The sequence below is a fragment of the Capra hircus genome, chromosome 18, assembly GCF_001704415.2.
Source record: "Capra hircus breed San Clemente chromosome 18, ASM170441v1, whole genome shotgun sequence".
Taxonomy (NCBI): domain Eukaryota; kingdom Metazoa; phylum Chordata; class Mammalia; order Artiodactyla; family Bovidae; genus Capra; species Capra hircus.
The window spans coordinates 38,228,203-38,255,743 of NC_030825.1; the positions used below are offsets into that span (position 1 = coordinate 38,228,203).

General features: G+C 46.2%; 2 protein-coding genes across 2 annotated transcripts in view; one reads left to right on the forward strand and one right to left on the reverse strand.

Annotated features, from left to right (window-relative positions):
- Positions 1 to 8,260, forward strand: part of WWP2 (WW domain containing E3 ubiquitin protein ligase 2) — a 143,589-nt gene extending 135,329 nt beyond the window's left edge. Inside the window, exons 18-24 of the mRNA XM_018062219.1 lie at positions 1,104 to 1,237; positions 1,465 to 1,605; positions 2,307 to 2,427; positions 2,754 to 2,858; positions 4,018 to 4,114; positions 4,295 to 4,367; positions 5,667 to 8,260. Of these exons, the coding sequence (XP_017917708.1) occupies positions 1,104 to 1,237; positions 1,465 to 1,605; positions 2,307 to 2,427; positions 2,754 to 2,858; positions 4,018 to 4,114; positions 4,295 to 4,367; positions 5,667 to 5,766 (771 nt within the window). The 3' untranslated portion in view covers positions 5,767 to 8,260. The remainder of the gene's footprint in view (positions 1 to 1,103; positions 1,238 to 1,464; positions 1,606 to 2,306; positions 2,428 to 2,753; positions 2,859 to 4,017; positions 4,115 to 4,294; positions 4,368 to 5,666) is intronic.
- On the reverse strand, positions 18,168 to 26,722 carry PSMD7 (proteasome 26S subunit, non-ATPase 7). Its single transcript, XM_005692196.3, has 7 exons — positions 26,467 to 26,722; positions 24,452 to 24,543; positions 23,465 to 23,557; positions 22,662 to 22,759; positions 22,010 to 22,090; positions 20,022 to 20,113; positions 18,168 to 19,109 (listed from the first exon to the last, which is right to left on the reverse strand). The coding sequence occupies exons 1-7, from the start codon at positions 26,538 to 26,540 to the stop codon at positions 18,671 to 18,673; spliced, it is 969 nt and encodes a 322-aa protein (XP_005692253.1). The 5' UTR covers positions 26,541 to 26,722; the 3' UTR covers positions 18,168 to 18,670.

Consider the following 27,541-nt stretch of genomic DNA (forward strand, 5'->3'; position numbering starts at 1 on the left):
AGATGCAGAAAGCTAGTGAGAGTTCTGGAAATAGTCCAGAGCTCTCTCAGTGCCCACCCTAGGACACTGAGGAGGTTTTCACGTTGATTTGTGTAGGACTTGTCAAGAGAAAGCCCAGGGTCCCCGGATTAAAGTCTTCACTTAACACTCAGTGCACGTGCTGTCAAGGGTGGGGGATGACGGGCCCGTCTCTGGGTGTTGCCATGAGCTGGGTGGCGGTGTCTGGGAGTGTCCCACTGAGACTTGGGCCTTCTGGAAGGGGATGGGGAATCTACACTAGCTGAGAACAGGGAGCAAGGTGATTGACTGGTGCAAGATGTTGGAGTCATCTGGCAGGAGGGAAGGGTAGGGAATGGGGAGTCGGGCGTTTGTATTTATGTAGAAACAGGAGCACAGTGTAAATTTGGAAAGGGCGTCACCTCGTGTGCATTCTGTTGAGTACCTCGTGAGCACTGAGACCCAGGATGGAGAAAGGGGAGCCCTTTGAAGGCCCGGTCCCTCTGCCACATTTGGTCGTGGAAGAGCTTTCACGGCTAATTTGCCTTTGCTTCTTCCCCTCACTTCCTGAGTGAGTGTCTGCCCTGCTCCCCTCTCAGGAGGACCCAGGAGCCCATGACTAAGTATATTCCTTCTCTTTGTCTGGAGGTTCTTGGCCAAGGTGCTAGGGCTCAGGAAGTGGGCACATTCTTCCCAGGTCTAGAGACCCGCCTGGCCCTGTGGCTGACAGGACAGAGCAGTAAAACCCTAGACTATTACTCACTGCTGGCCCGCCAGCAGCAGCAGGGGCGTCTGCATTATTTTTGGCTGCCTCTGCTGCCCAGCTCGGAGCAGCAGTGAGTCAGGGCTGCCACCTGGGGCTGTGCTGAGCGAGTCTCCTCTGTGTGGGTGGAGGTAGACCTCTGCTAGAGCGAGGGGCTGGTGGGCATGCAGTGGGCCAGAGGTGGGTCCTTGTGGTCTGCAGGTGGGACCAAGAGGGCTGCAGACCTAGCCTTCAGGCTCCTGGGAGAGCCGGATGCTCAGGACCTCAGGGAGCAGTAGCTGGGCTCTGATATGGGGCATCTGAGGAAAACCAGACCTCTCTGCCATGTCTCTTCTGTCCCCAGGCTCTGTACCATGGAAAGTTCATTGATACAGGCTTCACACTTCCTTTCTACAAGCGGATGCTAAACAAGAGACCAACCCTGAAAGACCTGGAATCCATTGACCCCGAATTCTACAACTCTATTGTCTGGATCAAGTGGGTCTCCTCTGTTGCTGTTTTCTGGGAGAGGAGGGGTCTCTGGGTGGGTAGTAGGCGGGTGGAGATGCCCAGCTTCTAAGTCCCCCTGTCCTGGGACGCTGTTCTGGGCTCCAGGCCACCTGTGAGTCCTCGTGTCCCACAGGGACTGAAAGTGAGTGACGGGGCAGGACGGAGGGAACCCTTCTAAGACAGACACCTTCCCTCTTGGTCTCTTGTGCTCCCAGAGAGAACAACCTGGAGGAGTGTGGCCTAGAGCTGTACTTCATCCAGGACATGGAGATCCTGGGCAAGGTGACAACCCACGAGCTGAAGGAAGGGGGCGAGAGCATCCGAGTGACAGAGGAGAACAAGGAAGAGTACATCATGTGAGTGGAAAGTGCTAGGGAGCCGGCGGGGCCCGGGAAGTGAGGGCAGAGACACAGCCGGCCGCAGAGAAAGAGGCTCACACTCTTATCCCGGGGCACCGTCTTCAGCTAGGCCCCCTCGTGTGGCCTGTGGGTCTCCAGGGATGGGAGGAACCTTCCGTTTTGCACTGACCCTAGACGGCTGCCGTGGCAGTCATGTGCTGGCCAGAGCTGGGTAGCCAGAGCCCGAGGCCCTGTGTTCCAGCCCCCGGGCGCTCCTTGTTCCCAAGTCGCAGATTCATGACTGCAGGACAGAATTTCTTTGAAGAGGCATAAAAGTTCGACAACTCCTTCTTTGTTCTCCTAACTGAAAGGGCACCTGTGTTCTGCCTGCTTAAACCAACTGTCACCTGTGGGATTGTACACGAACGTGCCTGTTCACTTCAGGTCCCTTGGGCCAGTCTTTTAACCCCCTTTCATCTGAGCTTCAGTCAGCGGTGATGGGAGGAGCAGGAGGAGGAGATGTTGAAGATTCAGGTGTCTGCGGGTTACTGTGAGGTTTTAAAGGCCGTGCTCTGGGGCCGAAGTTGCCCAGGTATCCCGCCCCCCAGGTTGGCTCTCAGCTGCCTCCTTGCTGCCAGCAGAGGCCACCTCCCCGCAGACCCTGAGCTGCTCCAGAGGAGTGGGTCTCGGGCTCCCCCGACGGTCAGTCTTGGTTTCAGGCTGCTGACTGACTGGCGTTTCACCCGGGGCGTGGAAGAGCAGACCAAAGCCTTCTTGGACGGCTTCAACGAGGTGGCCCCCCTGGAGTGGTTGCGCTACTTTGACGAGAAAGAGCTGGAGGTGAGAGCTGAGTTTGTGGGGACCCTGAACCCCTGGCCCCTGGGGCCGCCCTGCCCTTTGATAGCCTCGCCGAGCACCCACAGCAACTCACCAGTAAAACCCAGGATGGCAGCAGCAGGCACATACGGTCAATTTGGGTCTTGCACCTGCCCTTACCTGGGCTCTTGTTTGCAAGGGGTTATCATGCAAGACTTGGGCTACCCATACTGTTAAAACTGCCGACAGAGGTGTGCGGAGTGCTTCCACCTGCCAGGGAGTAGACGGGGCCCTGTGTGCCGTGGGGACAGTGCTGGTGCCGGGTGCCTGACACCCCCTCTCCTCCGTAGCTGATGCTGTGCGGCATGCAGGAGATAGACCTGAGCGACTGGCAGAAGCACACCATCTACCGGCACTACACCAAGAACAGCAAGCAGATCCAGTGGTTCTGGCAGGTGGGCCCTGCGTCTGTCCCCACAGAACGCACGGGGGCTCTGGGTGGGCGTGTTTGGGCGGTACCCCCAGGAGGCGAGACCAGATTGAACCCCAGGCTTTTGGATGCTTGTTGTGTCATCACCTTCCTCGTCTCTGACACTCTCCTCGCCTCCCCCAACTCCCAAAAGGAGACGAGAAACCCAGCCTTGGGATGATCGGAGCTGGGTTGCGGCCACTGCATTTGACAGGAGGTAGTGTGGGCAGTGGGCCAGCCTCAGATGCTGGTGTGCGGGCTGTGAGGGAGGGGGCCATGAGCAGGGAGGAAAGTTCTTGTAGGTCACGTGGTCTCCTTCCAGCCGGACGGAAAGCATGGGCTTGGCTCCAGAGAAACTGAAAGAGCCCCTTGTCCTGCATATAAGGAATCAGTTGCTTTGAATGTGCGGGTCTTGTCGTTATCATTGTGCAATATAGCATACATAAAAAAGAACGAGCAGAGGTAGGCTTTCTGTGGAGGTGGAGTTCACATACCATAAAATTCGCCACATTAAGTGTTTGGAGTGGCTCTTAACAATGGTTTCTGACAGTGTTGTACCCACCATCACCACTGTTGAATTCCAGTACATTTCATTTCCCTCAGAAAGAAATCTCACACCTATTAAAGCAGTCAATCTCATCCTTTGTATGTTTTTAAAGATGCAACTTGGGGGACTTCCCTCGTGGTCCAGTGCTTGAGCGCCCACCTTACAGTGCAGGGGCCGCTGGTTCAACCCCGGGTATGGGAGCTAAGATCCCGCATGCTGCAGGGCAACTAAGCCTACCGGCCGCAACTGGAGAGACACAACCGTGTGCCACAACGAAAGATCCTGCATGGGCAACCAAGACCCGATGTAGCTAAATAAATACATATTTTTTAAAAAAATGGAACTTGGCTGAGGAGGAGAATTTCTGGCCTGAAACCAAGAGATGTCACATAGACTGGTGGGAATGATGTATGCACACAGCCTCTTAGAGCGGCTTTGGGGTTTCCCAGGGAGTAACTGTCACCCACCCCCACAGACCACGCTGGGGCTCCATGTTCTCAGCCCCAAAGAGGGGCCCTGGCTCATTGCAGAGTTACAGGTCAGGGCAAAGTGCTGGGCCAAGTGGGCCCTGACTCTGCCTGGGCTTGCGGGGCTCCAGGTGGTGAAGGAGATGGACAATGAGAAGAGGATCCGGCTGCTGCAGTTTGTCACTGGGACCTGCCGCCTTCCTGTTGGGGGATTCACTGAACTCATCGGTACGTTTTCCCCGCCCTGCTGGTGCCGTTGGGTGGAAGTGAGGACAGCTCAAAGCAGGGACAAGACCTCCTGTCTTCCTGGAAGCAAGTCAGTGGGACTTGTCTGTGGTGGTGTCGGAGGGTCCTGCCTCAGGAAGGGGCCGACTTGTCATAGACAACATGTGTTCCTTTGGATAACAGGTAGCAACGGCCCACAGAAGTTTTGCATTGACAAGGTTGGCAAGGAAACCTGGCTGCCCAGGAGCCACACCTGGTGAGTGTGCTGGTTGTCGGGGGAGGTGGCTGGAACCCAAGACCCGATGAGCCCCCAAGAGCAGCCCTGAGGCCAAGGTGGCTTCAGTGCCTTGATCCTGGCAACCTGTGTGTAGTTCCGCGGTGCTTAGGTTTGGGGAGGCACACCTCAGCCCCTGGGCCTCTGATCTTTTGGGAGTTGTGACAGTATCTATGTGCCTTGACAGCCATACCGGGTATGAAATACAGTAAGTCCCCTACATACAAACCTTCAACTTGTGAACTTTCAAAGATGCGAACGTGAGTTCATGTGTCTAGTCATGTAAGTTCTCTCACATATCTGGCGCACGTTGTCACGTGCATGCATCCTCTACAAGTGGAGCAGGAAATGGCAAGGGGATTTTCTTTAGCTGACGAGGCACCGTTAGTGTTTGAGGCGTAGGACCCAAATGTAGAATGGTATATGAAGGTTGCAGCAGCCGTTCAGAATGTAATCCAGTGCTACCATGTCACCTATGATGAAAAAAAGAGCTACCAGCCAGACATCACTGGATCATTGTTTTTTTCAAGAGGGTAGATAGAGTTGAATCCAGCAAGGAACCAGAACCTGTGGCATCAACTTGAGGAATGCAGGTTGCCCGCCATCTCCTATTGCTGATGATCCTTTAGCTCTACCGTCTTCCGTCTCCAATCAGTAACTCTTCTTTCCTGTTCACTGGATGCCAAGCCCCTGTATTCCAGCTGTTGTACTCTATTTTTCAGAGCTCTGTATTGTCAGATTAAAAATTTTTTTTTATGTATTATTTGTATGAAAAGTATTATAAACGTATTACAGTATGAATTTGAGCAAACTCTGGGAGATGGTGGAGGACAGGAAGACTGGCGTGGTGCAGTTCGTGTATGGGGTTGCAAAGAGTCAGACAGTAATGGCTGAAGAACAACAGCTGGATAGCCAACTGTGTTAGTTGAGTACCTAGGCTGACTTTATCGGACTTAAGAACAAATTGGGCTTACAGACATGCTGTTGGAATGGAATGCGTTCATGTGTAGGGAGCTTGCTATATTGAAACACTCCTATTCCAGTCGGCAAAGAGCTGCTGTCCCCGGTCTTCCTCTGCAGTTCCCCATTTCCCCTGTAGCCCTGTCCCCTCCTCTAACCCCTTCACGGTCGAGGGACACAGTGGGGCCTTTGAGGACCCTGTTGTGTGTGGCCAGCTGGCATCATGGTTGAGTCACAGTATGGGATCTCTCAATACCCTTGTGGCTGTTAGAGCTCTGACCTGTGCCCTGTGCTGATTGCCCTGCTCTCCTTTCTTGACAGTTTCAACCGGCTGGACCTGCCGCCATACAAGAGCTATGAACAGCTGAAGGAGAAACTGCTGTACGCTGTTGAGGAGACCGAGGGCTTTGGACAGGAGTAACTGGGGCTGTCCCCCACCCCCAACCCCCAGCACATGTGTAGTCTTGAGTCCTCCTTGCCCGAGAGGCCGCTGGCCCTGTAGCCCCCAGGAGGCCCCTACGGATGGTCGTCCCATTGTAGGACCACACTGTCATCAGGCTGGTGGCAGCAGAGCCTGACCTCAAGAGGCCCTGCCCTGCCTTTCGCTCTTCCCCACTGGTGGTAGTCTGGAATAAAGCCCCCATGTCACCCTTGGCCCCATCAGCCATTGCAAAGTCTAGAGGGCTGACCTTCTCTGGAAAACTCATCCTTCTCCCTTGAGACCAACCCTAGGTTTGTGTGAGTGTGCAAGGGAGGGTGCCCTGTGCTGAAGCCCTGGGCCTCACAGGCTGGTTAGGTGAGAGGGAGACTGGCCATTTGGGGTAGCTTTTCTGGGCTGAGGAAGCCCAGGGTCTTTGTCAGTAAAAGAGGTTCTATTTTGTATAGAACTCTTCCAGTGATCTATATAAATGAAGGTCTGAGGGAGGGGAGCTCTGGACCAAGGTCAGCTCTTGTTCCTGGCTAGCCAGCTCCAGCCAAGGAGGCCGAGCAGCACGGCCGCGCTCCTCTCAGTGCAGCCAGCTCCAGCCATAGGGGCCGAGCAGCACGGCCCCGCTCCACTCAGTGCTGGCCAGTGTGTCCCCGCCAGCAGGCAGAGGGTCGTTACCAGTTGCTGGGATGTCAGGGGATGGAAACGCCCTCAGACTTTCCTCTCCCTTTTACATAAACTTGAAGTATTCTGTGCATAGGGCCGCTTTGTGTTCTGTGGTTGGTAAGCTGCTGTCACTTCCTGTCAAGGAGCTGGTGCGCCAGGCATGGCTGGGACCCAGAGGCACACAGCACCGTTGGTCCAAGAATTTCCCAAACAGCTGCTCCTCTTAGGAGCCTGCTTCACAGTTCTGTGAGCTCGGGCAGGCCTGACCCAGTGGCTCAGCTTCCCAGCAGCCTTATCCCCGAGCCTTTGACAGAGAAGGGGGAAGGGGATTATTGTCCTGAGTGTCACCCCAACCTCGCTGCCTCCAAGAGAGGAGAACTCCCTTTGCTAGATGGAGTGATGGGGTGCATGGGGCTGACCTGCTAAGACCCTGGACCTCCAGGCGGCTCGTGCATCCGGATGGAAAATGAAGAGTGTTCCTGCTACTGTAGAGTGTGTTCACTCTGCCTCGAAGTGTGGCTTTACCTGCACAAAAGAGATGATGCTCTTGGAAACCAGCAGAAGGGCCCTGAGCTGCTCTGCACAGTCTGACTTGATTGCTGGAGCTCCTGCCGACCTCTGCTGTGGGCGTCCTGCCACGTGTTCAGATCTTTCAGGCGAACACACTCCTTTGGGATGCTGGAGTGGTGATTGTCGCTGGGTCCCCGTGCAGGTCCTCAGGCTACCCATGGCGTTGTCTGAGGACAGGCTCGTGCTCCCAGGTCCTCGTCCTCCCCTCTCCACCCTGGCCCGTGTCTGCTCTGTTGTGTGTACTGATGTGAGCGGCTCAGCTCACTGCAGCCCAACCTCCTCCTTCCCTCGGATGGTTGGCTGTGCTTCCCTGCGGTGTCTCACCGTGTTGGGGATTGGGGCGCAAGCCACCATGCCATGCAGGGTTTGGGAGCCTCAGGCTCATGGGCGTGCAGAGTGCGTTCATGTGGGTGTGTGTGTACATACGTGTATATAACTGAGGTGTCTGTACGGAATGCCCTTTGGTAGCTCTGAGCTGGTCACCAGATTGTTTTGTAATGCCCACCCCCTTGCCCTTGGTATTGCCAGTTTCTTGTGCAATAAACAATCAGCAGCTGTGGGCAGTGTTGGCGTGGATGTGTCCAAAGTCACTGTCCTCCAGGCAAAAGGTCTCTGGGCCCCACGGACCTTCCAGGTCTACACGAATGGAAATGTTATGACCTTGCTGGTTTTGAGAAGTGTGTGTCATTAACCGAGGCAGCCACACTTCTGATGGGTGGCCCAGTCTTCATCTAAGGATCATGGGCTTCAGCCCTCATTTATTTGCCTCACGGCTACCTTTGGCCTGGGCTTCTCTGAGCAGTTGCCATGGCACCAGTGCATCAACAGCCCGAGGCTGCAAGTTGGACAGGTTTTAGGAACCAGCTCCTGGGTAGCCATTCATCTGAGAAACGTTTCCTGTTTTCTTGAATTCCGTGATGATAGAGGGATACCCTGGACTTGAGCTCATGGTCAGCCAGGGGCTTGCCGCCCACTTTTTTGAACTTAAAGGTTCTGATGGGATCCATCAGCGCAGTCTCGATGCCTTTGACATGGAAGTGATTTTGTCCTGGATCAAGCCTTGCTCTGATCTGGCGTCTTTCTGGGGTGGGGTGCGGGGAGGCAGAGGTGTGCAGAGCATCTTCTCCTGGGAGTTCATCTACCCCAACACCAAAGCCGTTTCTCATTTGACAGGGCTATGCTGTACTTTGAGGAGGTTTTGACAAAAGTTCATATGTTATACAGACATCTCATAATAAATTCAAATAAAACAGCCCTAGTCAAAATTGTTCTCCCCTTTCCTATCTCCCGAAATAGCTGCTGTTCAGTTTGCTGTCCTTCCAGACTATTTTATGTGTATAAATCATATGTACATATAATTTAAAAGCATATAAAAAATGAGATCTTACACACGTTAAGCAGCTCATCTCATTAAATGAGGTAGTAGGGACACCTTTCCGTGTTCGTCAGCCTAGGTCCAGTGAATTCTGTAGTGTGTGATAGTCCATGTCATGGTTGTTCTGTAACACACCCACCTTTGTCCTCATGGGCACAGCATTTGTGTCCAGCAGTTTGCTGGTGAAGCCTCTCGGCCAGGTCTTGTGCACCGACGCTGCTTTTCTGGGAGGCGGCAGTCCTAGAGTTGGACTACTGAGTAAAAATTTTAAAAAGGTTTAAAATTCCAGGATAAGGAAGGGTTCACAGTGAAAGCCCCCCTCTTTTGTTCCTCAGGCATTCTGGTCACCATCTGGAGGCAACTATTGTTGCTGGTTTCTTTTGGATCCTTCCAGACAGACTTTAAAATCCCAGCAAATTCTACTCAGTTGCCCTTGAAAAAGGTTCTTGTTTTAACAGCCTTAGCAGTGGACAGGACCCCTTGCCACTCCACTCTGGGAACTGGATCTGTGAGCTCCCGTCTGTTCTTCCAGTCCTTCTTTCACTTTTCCACCTCCTAACTCTGGGCATCTTCCCTCTTACTTTTACCTGATCAAAGTTTTTTGTTTGTTTGTTTTTTTAAAACATTTACGTTCTGTTCTGTAACCATAATGCTCTACTTTTCCTAAAGGTTTATTTAGAAAACTGAAAAGCAAGAAGAATGTTAATATTACTATAATGATATAAATGCTGTTTACTCCAGAATCTAAATGGTATAATGTAATACAATTATGTATTCTTCATACAGCTCTTTAACCCTAGGGTTTCTAATTACTGATCTTTGCTTTTATTATATCCTCATTTTTTTTTTTTTCTTACTCTGAAGTGTTTCAAGTTAAATTAGACAGTCAGGAAGGGTCCCTACCTCTACATGCTGTAATAAGTCCCTGATAAAATCAGCCAAAGCTACAAAATTATTTTGGAAGTGAAGAGCAGATCTGACTGTTTGTCACCCAAAGTCCTTAGTGGGGCTCAAGACTTTACATAAGTAAGACCTCACTGGATTTGGAAAGCTCAGCTGTTGCTCCCCCACTGTCCTATATCAGGGCTCACGGCAACCTTCTAGAAAAACTTACACTAAAGATCTATGTGCTTCCATTCAGGGAAATGCTTATAAACATCAGGCTGTTCTTGGTCTTGAGCTAAACTTAGCAACAAGGCCCCAGTCTCATCTTGGGGAAGAAAATTGAGTCAGTGCTCAGAATTATTACCTCTACTCAGTTCTCAGCAGTCTGCCCCATGAATCTTTTTCTCCAGGTCGCTCTGATTCTGACGTTGGTTCAAGTTCCACAGTCACAAACTCACTTTCCTGTGGTCCATGCTGCGAGTCAAGCACCTATCAGCAGACTCAGAGAGGTGCACGTGATTTATCTTTGGCCTGCTGTCTGTTATTTGTGCCTTCTGAACATCATCCTGGACTCAGGGCCTCGCTCCAACTCAGTTGGTCCCGGTGACAGTGATCATTGTTTTCTTTTTGATTCCGTCACAATTTTGGCCCCTTCACCTTGATCTCTTGTCACCGCTCCAGATGGCCTTGATGGTCTCTGTGACATCAAATCCCAGCTCTAGTTCTCTTGCCCAAACACAGAACCAACTCCTCCACTGAGCCCTGGTTCTTTTTGGTATAAAATAGTACTAGAAACCGAAATGTGGGGGTTCCATCAAAATGGTACCATGAACTCATGACTTTATCAGCTTCTTGGCTCCACAACCATTAAAAAAAAAAAAAAAAGAAAAATATAAAAAAGAGAGAAAAGGCTGGCTCAGAAACAAGATAAACAAGTTCATGGGTTATAAATAAAACAAAGATGCAGAACGTTGGGCAAGATGGAACCGTTTGGGTCTGCTGCACCTAGAGCCTGGCAGTGGTTGCTGAGAGTTCAGCTGCTGTGGAGTAAAGGGTCTAATTATGCTCCAGAATAGATGGGGGGTGGGCACCAGTTGTGTACCTGATATGGCTTTGAGAAAGATGGAGGCCCAAGGAGGCAAACCCCTTAAGCCAAACCATCCCACTGGTTGTGGCCTGGATCTGTGACATTCCCAGGTTACTCTAGGCTAGGGCCCCAAACTGCCATTCAAAGACCAGGCTGCAGAATGCATGGACAGCACGACAGGACGTGGCAGCTGCAAACCATCCGACAGGAAAGAATGAGTGCGGACGGAAGAGGAGGGAAAACAACTCCCTACTGAGAAATCTTGGCTCCGCACTTCTGAGAAAGACTCTCCTGAGTGGTCTCTTGCCTGAAGGCCTTCGCTGTAAGGGCAGTAGGTGGCTAGTGGACTCTCATGGAGCCTTAAGTGTCATTGTTTTCTGGGGAGTGACCAGTTTCTCCAGAGATGAGTCCTCTGCACCTCACCTGAGCAGGAGACTATACCTGAGTCAGGTGGCCTGCCTATAGGCTTCCTGGGAGTAAGAAGCAGAAAGGAGCCAGGGTTCTCGGAGTCCTGACCACTGACCTTTTCGTTCCCCCTGGCCTTCTGCTCTGGCTCAAGTCCTTGGAGCCAGCAGAGTGGAGGGAGCCAAACTGTACAGGGGTTCGGGGGCGGGGACCCACTCTTCTGTGTAGAATCTTTTACCTACCCCAGTTTTCAACTTCCTGCCTTCCTGCTGCCCCCAAGTACTGAGTCTTTGAGGACTCGCTCATTTCCTGTCTGCACCTCCCTGTGTCTGAGGTTAAGATTTCTCCCTGGTTAGTTACACTCCTCCAGGTCCAAACTCTTTGTTAAATGACTTTGTCCATTGCTGAATCCTCTTAATGTTCTCTCTGTCCTTGTGGATTAAGACTTTTCATAAAGTGTTCTTCACAGTTGTCTCAGCGAGGCTGGAGAGGGAGAAGAGGCGCTTCATCTGCTGTCTCAGTTAACTTCCTCTCCTTTGATAGGTCTGCCTGCGGGCAGCTTGCAGCTGTGCAAAGAAGGTCCCCAGGAGGGCTTGGCTGTTCTGTTATATTGACTTTCCACTAAGCTGCTGTGTTTACCCCCGTGGCACTAACTCCGATCTTAAGCCTGAACCTTTCCCAGCTCAGAACCCTTGTTGGCTTAGCTCCTGCCGTGTGAACTCTAGGCTGGGGCTCCTGCTGCTTGGTCACTACTCCTAATTTCCTCCTTCCAGAAATGTGTCGAATTCCCTCGTCCACCTCTCATTTGCTGCCTCTCAAATTGGGTCAGTTGGCAAGGGGAAAATAGGAGATCTTTGACATTCATTCACACTCGTTTTAGTACAGTCTCAGGAGGGAAGAAGGATAAATAAATATTGATATGTATATGTCAGAACTTTTTTCCTGTTTATTTTTTAAATTGGAAAATTGTTAATTGGAGGACATTGTTACAATGTCATGTTCGTTTCTGCTGTACAACAGTGTGAGTCTGCTCTATGCATACACATATCCCTTCCCTTCTGAGCCTCTCCCCCATCCTGCTCTTCCAGGTCATCGTAGAGCGCCGAGCTGAGCTCCCTGTTACACAGCAGCTTCCCGCCAGCTAGCTGTTTTACACACGATAGTGTGTATGTCAGTGCCTCTCTCTCAGTTTGTCCCACCCTCCCCTCCCCCTGCTGAGTCCACAAGTCTGTGTGTCTGTTTCTGTCCTGCATATGATAGGTTCATCAGTACCATTTTTCTAGATTCCATATATATGCATTAATATATGATATTTGTTTTTCTCTTTCTGACTTTACTTCACTCTGTTATGACAGACTCTAGGCTCACCAGCATCTCTAAAAACAGAACTGATTTTTGCTAATTCGCCATCATTTTGCACCTTATCTCTTAAGAGCATCAACTTGGTTCCTAATTCTAGGGGTTTTATTTTGTTTTGGTTTGTCATCTCCAAAGCCACTGGGGGCAGTAGGTAGTCCTGCTTATAAACAAGAGGGATGTGTTGCTTCTGCATTTTCTATTAGCATCTTTATTCTAAGGTTTTCATTAGGCACTGAAATTTAAAATGAAAACCCTATATAGTCGATTGTGGACTACCCTGGTGAATTCTTATTTTTATCTGTAGGGGACAGGCTTCTTAAGTGCCCCCCCATGACCCCTCCTGATATGCACACCTTGTGGTATCATTCCTTCTCCTTGAGTGGGAGTGGTCTAGACACTTGGCTTCTAACAAACAGAATGTTGCAGAGGCGATGGGCTCTCTCTTCTGTGATTAAATTACCAAAGATTGGGACCTGCTTCTTGCTTACTGACTCTCCATTGCCTTCTTGGCTTGTGTACTTTTATTTTTTATTTTTTTAAAAAAAGGTATGTATGTATGTATTTACTTATTTGACTATGCCGGGTCTTAGTTGCGACACACAGTATCTTCGATTTTTGTTGCAGCATGCAGGATCTTTAGTTGCGGCATGTGGCATATATTTCCCCAACCAGGGATTGATCCCAGGCCCCCTGCATTGGGAGTGTGGAGTCTTAGCCACTGGACCACCAGGGAATTCCCTTGGCTTGTGTACTTGGATGAAACAAACTGCCATGGTGGTGAGGCCCACATGGCAAGGGACCAAGGGCCTCTTCGTGTCAATAGCCAACGAGGAACTGAGGCCCTCGTCCGACAGCCTGTGAGGAGCTAAATCCTGCCAGCAGCCACATACTCCTGAACCTTGAGACAGCAGCAGCACGGCTGACACCTTGATTGCCACCTGTGAGTGTCGGTGAGCAGCGGACCCAGCTAGGCTGTGCCTGGGCTCCTGACAGAAACTGTGAGAACTAATGTATATTATTTTCAGCAGTTTAAGTTTATGGTAATTTGTTATGCAGCAGTAGATAACTAACACACTATCCTAGCTCAGGTGAAATGGTCTTGGATTAGCATGTCTTACATGTACCAGGTCCTGAATGTGGCCATGATTTTTTGTCTTTTTTTTTTTTTTGGCTGCGCTGCACAGCATGTGTGGATCTTAGTTCCCTAACCAGGGATTGAACGTGTGCCCCTTACAGTGGCAGTGGGGAGTCCCAATCCCTGGACCAGGGAAGTCCATGGTCATGATTTTTAATAATGAGAGCCTTGGCATGTAGTTCAAAAACAATCACACCAACTAGGGATAAAGGCAGAAAGGTACCAGCATCACTCGCCTTCCTTTTCTTGGGGAAAGAAAGTACTTGGGAGTGGGAGTCCTTTCAATCCCCACCCTGAGTCCATGGCCTGAAATCACTGCCCGGGTGGCACCGATGGCCTCAGAGGCCTTGGGTCTGGCCGAGCCTGCAACGGTGCTCTGTTTTGGGGTTGTCATTTGTTCTTATTTGGGCAAGCGTCGGCACGAGTCTTGTCCAGACACTCAAGGACAATTTTGGGTTCGTTCTCTGTATAATCACAGGGTGAGCAGTAGGTAGACGATGCCAGTACAGCAGTGAACGCGTCTGGAGGGCAGGCTCTGCTTTAGGACTCCCACTGGGGTTGGTTCAGGGGCACGTCTCCCGCCTCAGTGACGCCTCCCTCACGAGCATCTGGGCCTTGGTGAGTTGTGGGTGTAGAAGCACTCTTTTCTCCTGGGGTGGAATGCATTGCATCTTTGAACTTTGGGTTTTATAGTCATGGTTGTTTGCCTCTTGGGATTGGTTCACGTTGGTTAAAATATGGGGCATATGGGGTAGGGGAGGAGTAGCTCATGCATTCAACTCTGGCTTTTAGCCCATCCCTACTCTTGAACAAGGGCACAGATCCCTGAGGTGCCAGTGTCTGCCTTGAGGTACAGGGAAGCCCCAGGTTAAGTGTATTTTTCCCCAGCTTTATTGAGATACAATTGACATAATGTGTTAGTTTAAGGTGTACAATGTGATGATTCATGTACATGTCGTGAAGTGATTGCCACAGTGAGGTTCACTGACACACCCATCACCTCACGGAGTTCCCATTTTGTTGTTGTTGCGACCATTTAAGTCTGCGTTGTGGTGAGAACTTTTAAGTTCGACTCTCTTAGCAACTTTCAAGTACAGGATACAGTCCCAGAGTCTTATCTGCTGAGGGGATAAAGCCAGGGTTGAAAATGAAGCAGAGGGGATAATAGATGAACTGAGGCCGTTGATTGGGTATTTTGGTTAAAAGTTAAGCCAGACTATCACTGATCAGACGCTAGCTGTACCATATAGATAGAGGTAGATACTGGGGCTATGTTGCAGAGAAGGACGACGCTTTGTGGGTCGTAATAGACACACATGTATGAGAAGAGATCTTAAGCTGGGAAAGGACTGGTCCACAGAGTGCTGATGGTAAGGCAAAAAAGTTAGTAGTTTTATCTACATTAAATAAAGGTTGTCTAACTTGCATATATGCAGAAACTACCAATTTCTTAAAAACAGATTCCCAGAGATTCTAATGCAGTAGGTAAATTGTATAAATTTACAAAGAAATAAATGATATCTGAAAAGGGGTAATAAATGCTCCCTATGCACTGTAGCTAAATGATTTTACTACAGTTTATTATCATGTTTTCTTCAGGTTATTTTTATCTATTGTATCCATATTTGGGTAATACTATGTTATGCTGTGCAATGTGCATCTTTTCCCAATTCATGTTGGCCTTGAAATCAGCTGTGTTGGGAGTATTTACACCAGGGAAATTGGCAAAGGCCACAAATCAATACCCTTCCTCCTCTCTTTTTAGAGACCTGGTTGTTATACATTTACCAGCCCTTCACTGGATATGGTCCTTAAAGAAACCAGGAGTGGTATCAGTAGTGAGGAAAATCCAAGCATGAACTATCTGAAGGGCAGAGAAAACTTTATCTATTTATCATAGAGTACATACAGCAGGGGTGAAGCTGTGGCAACTTGACCCAATTTTTTGCAGCAAGATGCTCTCTAGATTCCTTCAAAGCCTAGCCTAGATGGTTGCAGCCAAAAGCAGAAGTGGTGGGAAGCAACTTTGGGGAAGGTTCCCAATTCCATGATGAACTGGAATGTGAACCAATGTGTCACTTGCTGAGATGATATTAGTCAATGGTGCCATCTAGTGTTGAAGTACAGATTGGCTCCAAAGAGGGACGCTTGGAGGAAGCTTGCTCTTGACTTAGGCCTTGGAAACACACTAACACGGTTTCCTCTGTTTTCTTTTTCTACTTCATTTCCCTACTTCTGGAGTCATTTTCTACCCACTCCTCCAACAAGAATAGCCACTGGTGTTTTCTTGTTATTTTTTATTTTTTTGAAATATATGAATTCGGTGTGGTTTCCAAGCAAAAGAGAAATGCCAAGAGTTGAAAGGCATAGATATGGAAACCAGCACTTTCCAGTATTATGTATAATCTGGAATGAATTTGCTTAGGAAAGTTGTAGAGATCTTCTCTTGTGGGTCACATAATTCAGATGCTTCTCTGCTTTTCCAGCATGTCCCGGATATCCTTCCTATTTCCTGTGACAGGGGCACATGAAGTCATCAGCATGTTGTAGCATAACAAAGAACCCAAATTCATTCTGAAGTCTTTCTGCTTCATAGATATTTTTGTAGAAAATAGTAGAAGGAAAGTCCTGTTCATGACTTCCAAGTGAGTAGGATCTTTCACTCTTTTATGAGAACTTGTGTTAATAAGTCTTTTATTTGAAATGAAAGTAATTCTATATGATCAAGTTCTCAAAGCTGGAGAGTCCTCTAGAAACTGGAGTAAGATTCTGGGATTAATTCCCACTGGAAAGGTTGACTGCATCATGAGCAGTGGAGCAAGCAGTATGGTAGTCCCTCAATGAATATTACTTCCTTTTTTCCCCTTTGGTGATTGATGATCTGTGTAAAATGAAAGATCATTTAACTAATTAGTGGGCTCAAAGCTGTTATTCCACCCTGACAGTTTTTAACCTTTTCACTAAGGATAACTGACCTGTAAGTTTGGGACTATTTCAGATGTTACTTATCAAACAGAATACCAGTAGGGAATCGAAGTTATACTCTCTGTAATGTGTGTAGCTGGAGTAGCCTGAACTGTTATTGTGAAACCTTTCAAAATGGAAGGAAGGGAATGTCACAACTCTGGATACAAAGTCCGAAAATGGGATTAGACTTTACCCAGGATACTTTTTCAGTGTTCAAAGAACAAAAGTAGTTTAGAAATCTCATCTTGAGACTGCTAAGCTATCTGAACACATGACTTTATTTTAGGTGAGGGTCATGGGTTTTGCAGTCAAGTCAGCTGCTATTTATATAAGCAAGCCTTCATCAACAAACAGCCTTATAAAGCTCACTGTCTTACATAGGATGGCAGCAATTTTGCTTGAGAAAATGAGCCTGCGTGACTCTAGAGGCGACATACACTTTTTGTTAGAAGGAACTGAAGATCCTGTTAGTGAGGTCAAAGTCAGTTTTGTCCATATGCAGGTCCAACTGTTAAATATAACAAGGCCTGGGTATTCCCATGTTCCTACATATTCAATAGACATTCCAACTTATCAAACGGTGACAAACGTCAAGCCTGTGACATTGTCCTTTTAGACCCTGGGAAAGCTTTTTAAGTGCAGATCATTCTTCTGAAGGTGGATCTGATCCTGTGTGGTCCTGAGTTGCCCCCACCCCACCTCCACCCTACATAAAGGACTCACTCTTTGGGATAACTTTCTCCTTGTCCCTGCTTAGCCTCAGATCCATGGCATCTCTGGTCTTTGCTGCCTACCCTGGAGAAAGGTTCCCTTTCTCACACCAGTCTGTTCTAAACATGGCAACAAGATCTCAAAAAACTTTTAATAACACACTTGTCATTTTAAATGCATCTCAAGCTTTGAAGTATGTATTTCAAATTTCTTTTACTTAGATGTATTGGGAACAACCCTCTGACTTTTGACTGCCATAACAGACAAAAAACTTCTCTAGCTCTTTTCCCTTTGCTATTTCTTTTTATCTCAGCATCTTAATGAACTTTGAACTGACCACTGATGTGGGTAGTTCTGTTTCTGTCAGATAAAAATCAACCCCCAAATTTCCACTAACTCGTTCTTTGGCAGGCAGGTCTGCCGATTCAAAATGGATGCTTCTGGCAACTTTGAGGCACTGTAACATTAAGAAGTGGTTTATGAGATCCCACTGACTTCATTTTAGTGCTATTTTATTGTATTCTTAAATAGTTGAACACCGATAGTCCAACATGGCAACCCACTCCAGTACTCCTGCCTGGAAAATCCCATGGACAGAGGAGCCTGGTAGGCTGCAGTCCATAGGGTCGCTGAGAGTTGGACACGACTGAACGACTTCACTTTCACGCATTGGAGAAGGAAATGGCAACCCACTCCAGTGTTCTTGCCTGGAGAATCCCAGGGACGGGGGATCCTGGTAGGCTTCCATCTATGGGGTCACACAGAGTCGGACACGACTGAAGTGACTTAGCAGCAGCAGCAGCAGCAGCGAACTCTTAAGAGAGGTTCTAACTACTCAAAAAAGGAAGTTAGTATCCAAGTGACAACTATTAAGTCAAATGATTAAGCACCTTTACTTACTTTGGGAAGCTTTGTTCCATCCCACTGACATTGTCGTTTAACGTACCTACTGCAATAGTAAGTAAATGTGTCCCTTATGAAAACTTCAGAAAGACTGCTCTAGGGACAGGAATCTGAGATATGAACTATGACCCAGGTCTTCTGGGCTCAGTTGGGAACTCTCATTACAACTTTATTTTTAAAGGAATGTTATTCTCTTTTTCATAAAGGATCCAGTCTAAAATAATTCGTTCAGGCAGCTTAAGGATTAAAAACTGTCAATTAAAAACTATCTTTGTTGCTTCTGAAAACAATGGATCACCACTCCCAGAGTTAAAAAAGACCAGAACACAGACTTAAAAACCAAGCTATTTAATTGTGTCTTTGAAGGTAAACAATATCTTGATCCCAAGCCCCGAGAATGCCAGAGCTACGGGTCTGAGAAGTCCCGTGGGGCAGTATTCTCACAGAGTCCTGAGGGTCAGACCTCAAAGTGTTCCAAGGCAGAGCACTTAAGGAATTCATGCATTCCATTCTGCAGTTTTGCAGACTGCCAGAAACAGACCCCAAGAGTCTCTTGAGACGGGAAAAATTCAACTCCTGGTCTCATAGATAAAAGTAGGGAGAGTACCAAAAATGTTTCGCTTACTTCTCTTCACTTTTCTCACACAGTCCAAAACCTGAGCTGTCACCTCCCCAACTCACAGTAGCCGAAGCTGCAGTTTAGGTTCGAGACCAGTCCCTCTATCCAGAGAGCTCTCATCAATACAGCTTTTTAACAAGCACTTTAAAGAACCCTCTGGCGGCACAATGCGTTAGTTTACAAGATTTTAATTTACAAATTAAAAAGCTACATGTTTTATTTTTTCTCCTTTTTCTCTTCTTTCTTTACATCACTCTTTTCCTTCTCTTTCTCTTTGTCATCTTTTCTGTCCTTTTTGCTGTCTTCCTTTTCTTGCCCTTCTTTCTTTTCTGCGTCCCGGTTGGCAATCTTGTTGTTGATGAGGTTGTGCAAGGCAACCACAGAACGGATCAGTGAGGCCAAATATACTACCACCATCTGATCGTTGGTCTTCAGGTAAAAGGCCTTGACAAACTCCTGCAGGCTGACATCTGGCAGCAGGTTGAAGACGTCCTGCAGCTGGTAGATGATCTGGTGGTTGATGGGCAGCTTGCCGGTGGCCACCTTCTCCAGGTAGCCCCTGATGTCCAGGAGCTTGGAGTTGAGTCCCTTCAGACCATGGACCTGGTTTGTGATCCGCTGGGAAAGAGTGCCCACTGTAGTGTCTTTGATGTCTCTGTAGGAATCCACAAGAAAGAGCAGAGGTATCCATCAGTGTCCTATACCATCACATAGATTTTCACATTCTAAGGGAATAACTCAGTTTGTGAGGAGGGGCAAGTTTTCTAAAGCAAAAACGCTACTTCTCCGTTTGATAAAGATTTGAGTATAAAGTGCCTTAACCTTGTTTTCATTTGGAAGCGCATGTTTTATCTTTCTCACTGGACAGGGCATCTTTCAAAAGACAGCGCTAAAATGAAATCATGTTCACTAAAAAAAAATTTTTTAATCCCTCTCTACTTCAATTTCTCTTGTTTCTAAAGAGGGTAGCATTCTTTTCACCTGCATCTATAAGATGTTTTGAGATGCTTTTAAATTAGTCAGTAGTAACTTTCTGAACTGAAACAAATCTTATTGTTTGAGAAAATCTATGACCTTTCAAATAAGTCAGGGTTATGTAAGTATTTTTCTTTTTTTTTTCTAAAATTTGGCCGCGCCGGGTCTTAATTGTGGCACTCTGGATCTTTAGTTGCAGCATGTAGGATCTAGTTCCCTGAGCAGGGATCAAACTCAGGCCCCCCGCATTGTGAGTGTGGAGTCTTAGCCACTGGACTACTAAAGAAGTCCCCTAGAGTGTAAAAGGCCTTGATGCAGATTCTCTGCAGAAAACTGGCTAGCTCCATTCATTGTAAAGGAGGTACACTTAAAGAACACACACTTGCTTTTAACATGCAAGTGTTCCTGTCACAGCCAGCATTATAGCTTCCAGACAACGTGCGCTATCCAGAGTCATAAATCGTAACTCAGGACACTTCATAGATGATCCAGAACTAGAGCCCTGGTCTCTGGACTCTTGATATGAATCTTTTCCTTACACTGAACAGCCTCTTGGGCAGTTTCTGATTCTGATGCCGTCCTAAAGTCTCACCGTAATAAGTGTTCAACTCCGACTTCCTCAGCTTCCTCTGCTCCAATTTCACTGGTTACGTGCTCAAATGTCTTTGAGGTTGGAGTTCCATCCTGGGAGAGGAGACTTAATTATAGTTATTTACTTACAAACAAATGAACACACTAGCACATGTTCCTTTTCACACCTTGATTCTTCTGCTTTAAGTCAGATCACTTGAGAGGTGTTATTACTGGGTTTTCTGTGGCAAGGGTGGGTAAAGTTTGCTTTGAAAGCTGTCACAGCAGTCCTACTCAGGGTTGAGGTATACTGGGGCATATCCTTAGCTTATTTCTGAGGAAAATCTTGATATTAAGTCTTCAGTAGAGATGGATATTCAGAGAAGTCTCAATTTGGCTAAATTTTAAGGACTGTCATAGTTCATTCTAAAATAGGCCATATTCTGAACATTGTGCCTGAGACAAGCTTATGTTAGAAAATATAACTTTGAACCATCTACTGTCCATTGGGTCAAATGATCAGTGCACCAAACAATGTGGTGAGAATCACTGATTTTCTGGTGGCCTGAATTAATCAAGGAACCCATTAGTGGATGTAGTTTGCTGTATCACCTACTTATTTCTTGACGGGACTCAGGAGAAACTTTTCTCAGATCTAGTGCCAGAAGAGGCTGTGCATCTCCTATAAAGGCTGTGAACTGTTTGCAAGCAGGAGCGCATGGCAATGTGTGCACAGGATGTAGGCAGACGGCTTAGATGCAAAGCCTGGCTTTGCCGTGTGTGTGCTAAGGGAGCTGTGAGATCTTGGGAAAGTCACTTCACTTACACTAAGTGGTATAAACATCAGCTGTTGTTGTTTTATCCAGGATAGTGTGAATCCTGAATATGACATTTTCCTCTTGGCTTTGTACGCTAGGATGGTCAAAGCCTTCCAACACCTGTGCAGGACTTCATGGCCTGTCTTTTCAGGTACTGATTTTTCCATGGCTTCATCTTATAATATGACCCTTACATCCCCTCTATTTTCTATTAAAAAATCCTGTTTCATTGGGGGTGTGTGTGTGTGTGTGCATATGTATGTGTGTATGCAAGTAGCCTCAAACTGCTTTTTGAAAGAGGCAAGGTAAAATTTAACTTGTAACAAATGTACCAAGACCAGGGATGAAAGCCTTACTGCAACTAGGCAACAGATGCGGATCTAAGTTCTCTAGTAGTAAGGCAAAGAGAAACAGGGGCACAGAGGTCAGGGCAAGGAACATTTGCAGGAAGCTAAGTTAAAAAAGCCATTTCCAGATTTTAAAATTGAATATATGGATAACTATAAGAAGAAAGACAATATTTACTCCATCTCTCCAACTTTTGACTTTGGAAATTCAAGATTGAGCTCTTTGTATACCCTAAGTGCAAATAGTTTATACTCAAAACAAAACTCATATAGTTTTACAACAAATCTTATCCTAGAATCTGCGTTCAATTCTGTTTCCTGGAAATAGAGAAAAGCTATTTTGGCAGCTTGTCCTGTCCATACCCAAGGCACAAGCTAGCAAGACCACAAAGCAGGTACTGAATACAATGGAGCCAACTATATAGGTGTCAAATCGTGCAGATGGGTTTTGCCATCTAGCTCCAGGCAGTTCTGACTTACTCTATTTGAAAACCTAGTAACTTCTAGAAGACTGTCAGAGGTGGGCAAACAGTGGAAATGGCACTAGATTAAGATCAAGCTCATCAGGCTCTACATTTACTCTGCTGAGAACATCTCTGGCTGATAATTTGACTACTTTGGTCTCAGTTTCATTTGTAAAAGGAGACTTTAGATTTCTGTGGTCCTCTCCATTTCTAAAATTTGGTGATTCAAACACTCAAGGGGGAAAAAACATAATATCAAACTGTTGACAGAAATCAATAACCTTTTGTTATAAAGTATTTGTTGACTTGAAATGGGGGCAAAACCCAATAGCCCTAAAAGTAGCAAAGCTAATCTCCTAGGCTCATAACATGATGACTTACATCATGAACTTCTTCCACCGAAATATATGCTTCTGTGGGCAGTCCCAGGTCCTTTGGTTTCACATCAATGATGACCAATACCTGGCAGAAAAACACATGTTAGCAAACCACCTTGTACTAAGCACATAGGGAATAGCTGCAGCCATTCTGAAGATGATTACTGAAGCTTTTTCATTCATTTAAACAGATAATGAGCCAGAATTTTCAGGAAAAAAAAAAAGACTTTACACTTCAAATTTCTTATTATTTGCTCTGCTCTTCAACCCCATCCATTAACAAGGTGAAAGGTAGTCCAGTGAGGAAGGAATCAAGCAGAAGGAAATTAGAGTCAAGACAACCAGCATTTTAATCCCAGCTGCACTCTCAGAAGACCTTACTAACCATTCTGAACCTCAGTTTTCTCATTTGTGAAAAGGCTAACAATCCCATAGTTGAGAGGATTAAGGAAGGTAACTTACATACTTAGCACTGAGCAGATATTTAATTTACTAAATACATTGGGTTACTGTATACTACACAAAGCACTGCAAATTAACACAAGTTTATAGAGAAAAAGTGGTGAAATGATTCACTATCCACTAGGAGGCTCTTTTTCTTGAGTTAACTGGCAAACAATTATCAGTCAAGGGTTTTAAAGATAAAGTGCACTTACTGAGTTAGGGCAGTATCTTTTCATGAGTTCATTGATGGCGATGTCATTCTTGTGTAGTTTAGGGCCTGTGTGGTACCACCCAACTATTCTTTCTCTGGCTGTGAAGGAAAAAAACAGTGGCTTTGAACTGTTACATAAAGATATATATATATTACCCTCAAAAAGGGTAAGAACTTCAGTAGTTATGTTCTCTACCTTTTCAAAAATTCCAGGCATCTAACCTTGACATGCTTATGAAATCTTAAATGAAATTTTAAATTCAAAAGCAGGAATCTCTGAAAATAAACAGCAGGGGAAATCTAGAGATAGCCATATCTCAGACTAGTTTAGGAAACCAGTCATACATGAAGCAACTAGAAAACAATTCCAAGGGAATATATAAACAAATGCAAGTTCATCTCACATAGATTACAGCAGTGGGTGTTGTGGGAATAAATGTTTCCAAAGCAATGTGGCTGCTATAATGAAATGAAAATGATACACATGACAGAGATATTTACCTTGGTGGCACTAAAGCTCTAGAGGCACGTGGATTTTATTTGATAACTTTTTGCTTTTCTGCTGCTGAGGGCTATCTCTCCCCTGAAACCTAGGTGGTCTAGCTGGCCTTAAATTGCTACTCTAGTTTCTCATTTATTCTACCTCATTTGTCTACTACCATTGGCTTTACTTTAGTCTAGCTAAGTGAAACGGTCTTTGACATTAGACAAAGAAAAGTGAATACTTAGAAAAGGCATTTGGGACACACACGCACATTTACACACCACACCACACACATATACCAGTGCCACAATGCCACCTACCGTTTACCTTCTTAAACATTCCATACATGTTTTCCAAGTAATCATGGTCTAAAAACCAGACAGAATCATCTTTGTCGTCTTCATCAAAAGGAACTAGAGAAGGGGAAAAAAAAAAAAAACCAAACCCAAAACAGTTTAGGGTGCTGGATAGAACTCTAAGGGCACATACCACAACTGTGGACCTCTAGGCCAGATTTGACCCATGTCTTTAGCTTGTCCAATACAGTATTAAAAGTATTTTTGAGTTGCTTTTATTAAAAACTGCAAGATTTCACATACAAATCTAGACCACCAGGGTCTCGAAAAATTGGAAGACCTGGCAATAACTGGCTGTAGCCATACAGAGGTCACCTCCTTTGAAAAGGATATATGTTCTTCAGTTTGCTAAAAGTTCCATCATTTCCTAATACTTCTGTTGGGCAAATTACATTACTGCCTGATCCTTTTAGACACTGGAGTTAGTGACCTCTAGTCTAGCAGCTATGCCAGCAATTATTTTGTTGTTCATTGTTGCTGCTTTAATCATAAAATACAAAGATACATTCTTCTGAACATTCACGAAACAGAGTGAAAAGAAGGTTTTTATCTCCCTCTTGCCTACCCATAGCCACGGTTAACAGTTTAGTGCAGGGGTTGACAAACTATACCCACTGCCTATTTTAATAGTTTTATGCAATATGGCTGTTACTTTGTCTACATACTGTTTTCAGTTGCTTTCCAGAGCTAAGCAGTTGCAATGGAGACGATACGGCCTGAAAATACTAAAAATATTTACTATCTACTTCTGTGTGTAGCTTTTAGCCTCCCTGTTCTATACTTAAGCAATTCTGAAATAGAATCGCTTGGTTGTAGTAAAAAAGTGGAGACCATGAAATTTTCTTTCTTTTTAAAAGTTAATTGACATTTTAACCATAGTCAGAAAATGTAAATTTTGTCTATTTATTTATTAAAAAAAACTGAGGTATAATTGACAGATTTTTCTTTTACCTGCAAAACTGTTGGATACATCGAGTACTTTCTTTTGCCATGACCCCAAAAGCACACCAACAACACGTTTTTGGTTTCCAACCTTGCCTATTCTGAATGAGAAAACAAAAGATCAATCTGGATAGGCACAGACTCAACAATAAGATGCCTAACATGAAATACCAATGTACTGATACAATTTAGCTTAGCTGGGAACTGATCCCACTAAACAAATGTAGTAAGTTAGTCTTAAAAAAACAACAACAACCAACCCTCAAACCTTATAGAAATTTAAAATGGAGAAAATGAAAACTCCCCAGATCTTACAGTTTTAAATGTTATCTGGTTGGTGTTTGAAAACACATTTAACTTTTTATTTTGATAAAAGCTTACCTTTCTTTCTTAAACTTTCTCTATCTTCTCTATCCTCCAACCTTTTCAGGGATAAAGATGCTAAAGCTGAACCACTGTTATGGTCCAGCCTGCCAACTCTTCTCTGAAACAAGCCCAACTAGATGGCATAAACAATTCTTTGTATCATCTAGGGGCTGAGAAAATGATTCTGACCCAGAAGCATGTGTATGCCATTTGTGATCTCTCTGAATGGCTAAATTAGGCAGAAGTTGGAACTGAGCTGGTGACTAATCATACTGGGAGGAGGCCTCAGTGAACGAGAAAAACTACCTCAGAATTTCTATCTTCAAATCAAACCCCCTTAGTAATTTTGTGCTAAGGAACGACAAGTGTTTCACTTATTTCATTGGTCTTTATGTAGAATTCTCCATTAACCACTAACAAATGTGACATAACAAACAATTCTGTGTTCAAAGGACAGACAAAAGTCATTGTGAAATGAACCACAATTTCTTAACAGTTGCTGGTTCACACCGATTGCACTGTACTTATCTAAACACATGATTTGGCAAACTTATAAATGCTTACTATGTCTACTGCTTGGATCAGAATTAAGTATTCTGATTTTGGGGGGAAATCTAAGTTCAAAGGAAATTTCCACACTCATGGGCTTTTCTTCTAATCTACAAAAATGCATTTGTGTCTGACACAGCAGCTTGAAGTGTCTGCCTTCACTATGCCCTTAAAAATGTTTGTTGAATTGACTGAATGGAACTGAAATGATGCCCGCCTTCTTAGAACCTCTAGTATCCTATGGGAGAAAAACAGTAATTGTACAGTAGAAAAGCTCACGTTTCTTGTTAGGCTAAGGGTCCTACAAAGAAATGGAACTAAACTGGGGACCCTAAACCTCACAGGAGTCTTTGAGTTTGGTTTTGGCTCTGGTTGAATTGGGAGTTGTACAAAGCAAGCACTTAGCAACTATGACTTTATAGCAGATGCTCCCAACTGGGTCTTACAACTTTCCAATTCAAGTAACTACTGTAAAACTTATGAACACGTGTAACAGGTCCCGCGGGACGAACAGCTCGAAAACAAGCAAGCGAAGGCAGAAGAATTATCTGTGGGATGTTTCCTTATTCATTAACGCCTACACCTCCAACTGGTCTCATTTTTAGAAGAAAAACTCGACTTTAAGACTTAATATATCTACGGTTTAAGCTATCGTCTAACCAGATTCCCACTTCGGAAACTTCCACAAGTTAAAAGCACAGTTCTTGCAAGGACCAGACTTTCGGTGACAGCCTTCAGAGCCAAAAAACGCGAGTCTGAAGGGCTTTCCTACCAAACACCGAGTCTCTTAGGCGAAAAGGGACGGACAAGGCGATAGATGGGCACGAGGACTGGGGGATCAGGATCAAATGAAACCTGCTCCCCATACTCTGGCATCGTACGGACTGGGTAAAGGGAATGATCAGCTCAGTTCCCGAGAATGCCGGCTGGGCAGAAGACTCCGGGTAACTTGGGCTTCATGAATGGACTTAATCTGGGCCCCTCGGCGACTCAGGGCCACCCCTGGTGCGTCAGCACCCCCGCGGCCGCCGCGCCGTACCCAGCGCGCCCGTGACTCAGCAGCGGCGGCGCCACCGGCCCCGGTAGGCCGCCCCGTGCCGCCCGCTCACCGATTGAAATGATCCACCACACTGAGCAGCACCAGGGGGTGGACCACCACCTTCTGCACCGCCAGCTCCGGCATCGCGACACACCCCGCCCGCCAGGCCCTGCTCCCCGCGACGCGCAAACACCGGCAGCCGTAGCGGCAGTAACTCTCGGCTATCCTCCAGGCCTGGCTCCTCCTCTTCCGGCTGAGCCGCCGCCGCGCGGCTCCTTCTTCCGCTCCCAGAGTGCCGCGCGGGTCGGGCTGGTAGTGACTCTCCTGCTCCAGCCTTGAGGAGGGGAAGTGCAGGGCAAGGCGGGACCTGGCTCGGGTGACAGGCTAAGAATTTCCCAGGTCATGAAAGCTAACAGCTCACTAGAGACTGATAAAGGTTGACCTCCTGGTGTTTGCCCTGTACTGTCACCGCTGTGACTTTTCACCTCAGAATCTTAGCTCCCCTCCCCTCCCCCATCCGAAGACTGGAGAAAATGCTGAGAAAAAAATGTAAATAGTAGTGTTTCCGTCATTCAGAAAATGTTCACTTTCAATTCTAGTTAAAATCCTCCAGAATTTCTTAGAGGTTGTTATTCAGTCGCTATGTTGTGTGCGACTCTTTGCGACCCCATGGACTGCAGCACACCCGCCTTCCTTGTCCTTAAAAGACTCTTCTTAGAGGAACTAGCTTTAAATCTCTAGCATTAGGGCATTCCTTTAAAATAGGTTTGATAATTTATCTCATTATTATTTTATTGTCGGAGAATTTCCTCTTAATCTTTGCTGTGGACTCTTACCTGGCTATATTTCCCCATCTGTCTTTATATTACTTACCATTTAACAAGAGCTCTAAGAATGAAAACTTATGAAAAGATTGACGAAAAAACTGGAAAGCAGTAAGGGAATACATTTTCATATTTAGCTGGAAAAGAGAAAAAAGACTAAAAGCGGAAATGTAGAAGGGTACGGCTACCCACTCCAGTATTCTGGCCTGGAGAATTCCATGAACTGTGTAGTTCATGGGGTCTCAAAGAATCGGACAAGACATAGCGACTGAATAATAACAACAACCTGTTTTTAAGCACCTTCCACCTTCGCTGTAACAC

What these genes read in the sequence shown, in the direction of transcription:
- PSMD7 (XM_005692196.3), bottom strand. Translation starts at nt 26,540, where the DNA reads ATGCCGGAGCTGGCGGTGCAGAAGGTGGTGGTCCACCCCCTGGTGCTG. An exon ending in GTGGTGGATCATTTCAATCG is followed by an intron (nt 24,544 to 26,466) that starts GTGAGCGGGCGG and finishes TTTCTCATTCAG; the next exon opens with AATAGGCAAGGTTGGAAACC. An exon ending in GGAGTTGAACACTTATTACG is followed by an intron (nt 19,110 to 20,021) that starts GTGAGACTTTAG and finishes GGATTCCTACAG; the next exon opens with AGACATCAAAGACACTACAG.